The sequence below is a fragment of the Phodopus roborovskii genome, unplaced genomic scaffold (assembly GCF_943737965.1).
Source record: "Phodopus roborovskii unplaced genomic scaffold, PHOROB, whole genome shotgun sequence".
Classification (NCBI taxonomy): Eukaryota; Metazoa; Chordata; class Mammalia; order Rodentia; family Cricetidae; genus Phodopus; species Phodopus roborovskii.
The window spans coordinates 16,682,190-16,689,176 of NW_026126408.1; the positions used below are offsets into that span (position 1 = coordinate 16,682,190).

Sequence of the window (6,987 nt, forward strand, 5' to 3'; positions counted from 1 at the left end):
CAAGTCCACCCCCTGCCTCACCCCCTGGTCCACAGTCTCCTTGGTAAGGGGCTCCCTGGTAGGAAATAAAGCTTCAAGGAAAAAACAAACAAAAAAAAAAAAATTAAAGAAACTCAATGAACATGCTACAAGAATGTAAAAAACATGGGTAAACTAATGTTCCCTGCGGTACGTGCAGGTTAGAGAACTATGTCTGTTTTCAGAAAGCTCACCTAGCTGTACACTATTCTACTTTTCTTCACATGTCACACATTTTGGGGAGGTGTTTGAGACAGGGTCTCACTATGTAGTTCCAATTGTTCTGGAACTCCCTCTGTAGACCAGGCTGACCTCAAACACTGAAATCCACCTGCCTCTGCCCCGCAAATTGCTGAAACTAAAGATGTGCAACACCATGCCCAGCCATCATTTTTGTTACATATAACATTAAATGGGTCCACAACTGATATCAATATTTCTAATTCTTTCCTACTGCCTATACCATGCTCAAACACCTGGCTACTCCTATATCAAGTTCAGTGATTTTCATTTTCGTCAGTATCTGTATGAATGCATCAAATGCCAATACTCACTACTTGCTAATTTACTCACCATATTAGTTCCTTCTCTCACTGCTGTAACAAAACATCTGGCAAGCACCAACTTAAAGAGGGGTTTATTTCCGCTCACAGTTGAAGGGTACATTTTACCAGAGCCAGGAAAGCTGGTGACAGGAGCAAGAAGCAGCTGGTCACATTACATCCCCCATCAGGAAGCAGAGAACAATAAACAGGCACTCAGCCCTCTCCTTTTCATGTTCTACAGAACCCTAGCAAAGCATGGCAAAGCCCATTCAGAGTGGGTCATCCCACTTCAAGGAACCCAACCTCGATAATCCTTCAAGAATATGCCCAAAGGCTTGTCTCTAGGTCTCTAGATCCTGTCAAGCTGACTGACAATCAACATTAAATATCACATCTAATGTACACCAAGCACTTTTAACAACCATTTATGTAAAGGTTTACTGAGAATCTATGACAATTTTGTCACCTTGAGTTTGGTTCCCAGGACACACATGGTAGAAAGAATGAACTCCCACAAGCTGTCCTCTATCCTCCCCACACCCTTTGTGGCATGCATGCCTACACAAATGCACACAAGCTGCATACAAACTAAATAAAATGTAATGTACGTCTGTCTGTTGGAGGTGTAAACAGCCCCTAAAGGATGACTAGGGACTATCCAGTTAAGGCCATTTCCACAGAGGAACAAGCTGAGCAAAAGGCATGGAGCTAAGAAACAGCATGCTGTATTTCAGGAAACAATGAACAGCTGCTAAATGTTGCTTGAGGCTAGTAACACCAAGATGGGCCAGAATGGGGTGAGCTGTCAAGACAGGGAAAGAAGACAGTAACCAAAGGACTTCAGCCTCATTCAAAGGACATGGATCAGTGAGGAAATAATCAAAGGAAATGATTTGGTCAAAAGTTTATTCAGGAAGCAATGTAGCAGGTAGAATTAAAGGGTAAGACTAGAAAAAAAAGAAGTCTAGCTAGCAGACAATGTCTAGACAGACTAATACAAAAGCTATATCCAGATGGGTGTGGATTCCAGTGCTCAAGAGGCAGAAGCGGGAAGATCTCTGTTAGTTTCCAGACCAGCCTGGTCTACATAGCCAAGTTCCAGAACAGCCAGTACTACATAAAGTCTCTATCTCAAATGGGGAGCAGGGAGACCACATACTTAACCTGGAAGAATACTGTATATATAAAATACTGCTGCCTTCAATCCCAGCACTCAGGAGGAAGAGAGAGGTGGATCTCTGAGTTTGAGGCCAGCCTGGTCTACAGGGCAGTCAGAGATACCCTAGAATAAGCAGATTTTCTTTTTATAAAGGCCAAACAGTAAATATTTCAGCTTTATGTTCCACATACACTCTCACTCTTGTTTGTTTTGTTTTAAGCCCTGGCTTTCTAGGAACTCAGTATGTAAACCAGGCTGGCCTAGAACTCACAGCTGCCTCTGCCACACCTGGCTCTCTTCTTTTTGTTTTTTAAGCAATCACTTAAATATTAAAGCATCCAGCTTCACAGGGGACTCAATCCTTCTGGTTTCAGAGGGCACCTGCATGCACATGCACACAGACACACAATTAAAAGTAATAAAAATCGATCTTTTTGAAAATAATATTTAACTAATGAACTCTTTTTCTTTAAGGTTTACAGGGTGCCCTTGGGGTGTGAGCCAGCTAGTTTGTTGATCCTTATTACACACTGGTAAAGAAATGAGAATTAACCTTCCTATGAGATTAGTCTTCCTAAAAAGACACTTGCAACACATTAATGCCCAACTCTAAAACCTCCATCCCTGCTTGCTATCATGCCTAGCATTCATAGACATAATCAGCTCCTATCTACTGTCCCAGACTTCCAACTGTACCCTAAGATCTGCCCATTCCTATTAAACTGAACTACTTACACTTACCTGCTTCTGTGTGTGTGCTGTTTCCCAGCCCAGTGTTCTTTCCTTCTGCTCCAGAGAACAATTCATATCCTATTTCTGCATGACTCCGCCCTCCTCAGAACTTCTAAATGCACTATCTCAACAGAAATTTAATTGCTGATCTGAAGTTGTAATTTACTTCAAATAAACACTACATCTCTTGAGGGCAGGCAGTTTACACCACCCTCAGTTAATGGATCTAACAACATAAACAATGGGTAAATAAGATAAAGACATATGGGTATGAATGTATGTAATAAATGTACAACAACTTTCTGAAATAGCTAGTTAACTAAAGACAATGTGGTTTTACCCTTATTTCTCTCAATGACTGAATACTTTTCCAGTGTATACAACCTAAATACTAAACAAGACACAAAATGACAAGCAACAAACACATATTTCCTCAGTTTTGTTTTTTGAGACAAAGTTTCTCTTTGTAGCCTTGGCTGTCCTGGAACTTATTCTATAGACCAGGCTGGCCTGGAACTCACAGAGATCCACCTGCCTCTGCCTCCCAAGTGCTGGGATTAAAGGCACTGCCACCTGGACTAGTTGACTAGAGAAACAATAGCAGAATATAAATAAAAACTCCCCAACAGTAGATCAGTATTTCATCATAGTACAGTGTCTTTACACTACAGGTACAAGTGATCAGAACAACTCTACATTACATTCCTATAATTTTTCTTCATTTGTTTTTAGGATACAAATTAAGCTTCTAAAACTAAACTGCTTTCAATTTTCCCTTAATTTCCCCAAGATTAGTCAAATTTTAAAAAAGTCTCACATACCCCAAAAAAGTCATACATCTGAATTCCAGAAAGGTATTATGTAGTCCACCCAGATTTTAGAGGAAAATATAATTACTACTACTAAATCAAGATTTTTTGAACCAGGTTAAAGGATATAACCTGTGTTTGAACTCTAAGGATTTTTTTAAATTTTAACTATTTACATTGTGTTTTGCCTTCATGTATGTCTACGTGAGGGTATCAGATATTGGAATTATAGAGGGTAGTGAGCTGTCATTTGGGTGTGTTGGGAATTGAACCCTAGTCCTCTGGAAGAGCAGTCAGTGCTCTTAACCACTGAGCCATCTCTCCAGTCCCTGAACTCTAAGAAATTCTAAAACCAAAAGTATCAACTGTGTCCAATTTTACTACCTGTATAAATATTTAGCAATCTAAACTATTCTCTCCAAGATATTTGCCCACATTTCACTGTAAACTATAACAAAGAGTTAAAACATCCATAACAAATGTAAACTGGGTGGTGGTAGCACTGGCCTTTGATCCCAGGCATTGGGAGGCAGGGGCAGGCAGATCTCTATGAGTTTGAGGCCAGCCTGGTCTACAGAGCTCAACTACGGCTACACAGAAAAATCCTGTCTGGAAAAACAAAACATATAGAAATACCACAATGAAGCCGGGTGTTGGTGGCCCATGCCTTTAGTCCCAGCACAGCACTCGGGAAGCAGAGACAGGCTGATCTCTGAGTTCCAGGTCAGCCTGGTCTACAGAGTGATGAGTGCCAGCACAAGTTAGAAAACAATACAGAGAAACCCTGTCTCGAAAAACCAAAAAAAAAAAAAAAAAAAAAAAAAAAAAACAAAACAACAAAAAAGAAATACCACAATGAATAAATGCCAAAAGAATGCCATGATATGAAAAAAATGTGACTGTCTAATTCTCCAAAACATACTGGGGGTGGGGGGGACACTTATTTACAAACCTGCTGTTTAACAAAGAGTAATATTAATAGTACATTAATTTAAAAAGGGAAAGTCAGGAGCTAGAGATCAGCTTGTTCAATTCCTATTTCACCGCTGGCCTAGTCTTGGGTGCAGCACTAAAATCCTCTGTTTCCCCATATACTGACACAAGAATATCAACATTTTCAGGTTTTGAGAACTGATTAAAAGTCTGTAAGTACTTCAGGACCACAAAGGAACCACACTGTAGGCATAAAACGTCATACTTATCTAAGGCAAAAAACTACAGCTACCTGTTAGCAGTAGACCCAAAACCCAATCGTAATCCCTTTGTGTCTTAGTAGGGCAAATCCACTGTGAGCCCTGTAAGGTGCATGTATTTCTGGAGCTGGCGGGACAATCTCAGAGAAGGCACTAACTGCCTTCCAAATTTTGTTTTCTCAAAAAAAAAAAAAAAAAATCGTGTCACTATCCAACCCTAGTACTTGCAAAGGAACACATGAAGTTTAGGACTAGAATAGAGACCAGCAGGAATCACGGAGGAACTTTTTCTTCTTCTTTGTTACCATACCAGAAATGTGACCCCTGAAAATCTCAAAAAGGAATCCTTGTCTCGAGAGTTGAACTAAAGGGAAACGGCCCTAGCCTTTCTTACCTAAAGAACACCACCACATGGTTTTTAAGAGTGCAGACAAGAAGGCAGAATTCTCTCCAAGGTAAGCTAACTGGACAGGTAGTCCAGCACTCGGTGCTGAGCGCTGGGTACTGAAGAGATTGCTCGGGAAAAGTGCTGATACCATCTCCAGCTGCCCCTGGGTGACAGTAACAATGCAAACACTGACAAAAGAGCTAGGAGGCCACCCAGAGCCCCCGCCTGGCAGCACCTCTGCCTGAGCCTCCACATACAAAGCGACAAATCCCCGAGAGGCCATCCGCTGACAGATCTTCTAAGCGAGACCGAGAGTGGCAACATGAAGTGAGGGACAAAAGTACGGCTTGTCACTCCTTCCAGGGGCGCGAGATGCCTCGAAGGTGAGGGCAAAGGCTGCGGTGCTCTCGGCCAGTCCCTGGAACGAGGACCGCACCGACTCGTCCTTCCCCGCGGCAGCGGCCGTCCGCGAAGCCCCGCAGCCCGCGCTCGGCCCGACCCGGCCGGCAACTCCTCGGCCAACTCCGCGGGCGCCAGGCGGCCGGCCCAGAGCCGGGGTGGGGGAGGCGACACGGCCCGGCCCGGCCCGCTCCCTCGGCACGCGGTCCGCGCCCGCCGCCCGCGTCCCCGCCCGCCGGGCCCCGGCTGCTCAGCTCGACCGCTCGGCGGCCTGGCTCCCTACCTGAGGCGGTGTACCAGCTCCCGGCGTGGCTGGCTTCCCGGCAGACCACTCGGTTGGACATCTTGGAGCCTGTGCCGCCTATGGTGCACGAGGATGAATGAGGAGGCGGCGGCGGCGGCTCCGCGAGGGGACGAGACGCCGCGGGCCCAGCCCAGGAGGAGGCGGCCGCGGGGAGGGGACCGGCCCGGCCCAGGAGGAGGAGGAAGAGGAGGAGATGGCAGCCGGGGTGGGCGGCGGTAACAATCACCACAAACTCCGCCGGCCGCCGGAAGATGGGGCCCACGGCGGCTTCGCCCGAGCCGCGCGGCCGCGGAGTCGCCGCCGCTGCCCAGACCGGGCTGCTTCCGCGAGCCGCCCCCGGCCCCGCCGCGCGCGGCCTGCCGAGCCTCGCGCTGACCCCACCCCCGTGACTCCGCGCCGGCCCTCCCCCACCCGCCCCGGGCGCCCCGCCCCGCCCCCACCGCCGGGCCCTCCCTCCCTCCTGCCGCGCGCCCGCCGGCCCCGCCCCGCGCCCCCGCTCTCCGTGCGGTGTGCTCAACGGCGGAAGCGGGGCGGGGCCCGCGCCATCCGGGGTCGGGCGGCCGCGGGCTGGGTGGTGGTGGTCGGTGCCTCCTCTCTCACCCCTCCATTCCCCCCACACACACTACACCCCGGGGCCGGGGCCGGGGCCTGAACCCGGGAAGCCCACGCGTCCTTACTCTCCGCTGTACCGGGGCCGGCACACTGAGCATGCCCAGCGCCGCGGCTCGGCCCGCCGAGGAGGCTCAGCGTGCAGGCTCCGCTCTCCGGGGTTTAGCGCCAGCAGAGGCTGGGGGCAGGGCGCAGGACGCAGCCGCGAGGCGGGGAGAGCCCCTTCCCTCCCCCCCTCCAGCCGCCTGGCGTGTCCTCGCGCGCCGCCGGCTCCGCACGCACACGCGGTCGCTGCTCGCCAAGCCCGGCCGGGGTTCCCCCTGCCACCGCGTCCCTGGTGGATCCCCACCCCCGGGGTTTCGCCCAGGAATGCAAGTCTGGGGCCGTGCCGGGAAGTTTCATTTGTAGAATCGCGAGTGCGGCTAAGCTTACCGGGGATGGAGGGGAGAGCGCTGTAGCGGTCGCTTCCCAGACTAATCCCTAACTTCTAGTAGTGTGGCTTTGACACAGTTATATTAACTAATTGTATCTTAGCTGTAACTGCAGTGTGTCAAAGATTGTCTCGTTTATTTCCTACTGTGTAAAATGGGGATGGGGGGGGATGACATTCCGACGGAAGGGCTACCTAGGATTATGAGTTAGTGCTTGCAAGGAGCCGAACAGAGTAAGGTATACTACAAATGTCACCCTTCACACTTGCCTTATTAAATCTCAAGTATCAGCAGAAAAGAATTCCTTTACAAGTTGAGTAGAATCACAAAGAAAGTGGGTTTGGCTTTGAAGCCAAACTATTCCAAAACTATGAAGTGTAACAGCGGTGCATCTCCTAGA

General features: G+C 48.4%; 1 protein-coding gene across 2 annotated transcripts in view; it reads right to left on the bottom strand.

Annotated features, from left to right (window-relative positions):
• The window catches only part of Memo1 (mediator of cell motility 1), a 91,843-nt gene extending 85,508 nt beyond the window's left edge, over positions 1-6,335 (bottom strand). The window contains exons 1-2 of one of the 2 annotated variants that reach the window (XM_051181856.1): positions 6,225-6,335; positions 5,527-5,604 (exon numbers count right to left, since the gene is read on the bottom strand). In XM_051181856.1, the coding sequence (XP_051037813.1) occupies positions 5,527-5,587 (61 nt within the window). In that variant the 5' untranslated portion in view covers positions 5,588-5,604; positions 6,225-6,335. Of the gene's footprint in view, positions 1-5,526; positions 5,665-6,224 lie in introns of those variants that run through there. The other variant, XM_051181857.1, reaches the window with a different exon arrangement.
• Between the last annotated feature and the right edge of the window lie 652 nt (positions 6,336-6,987).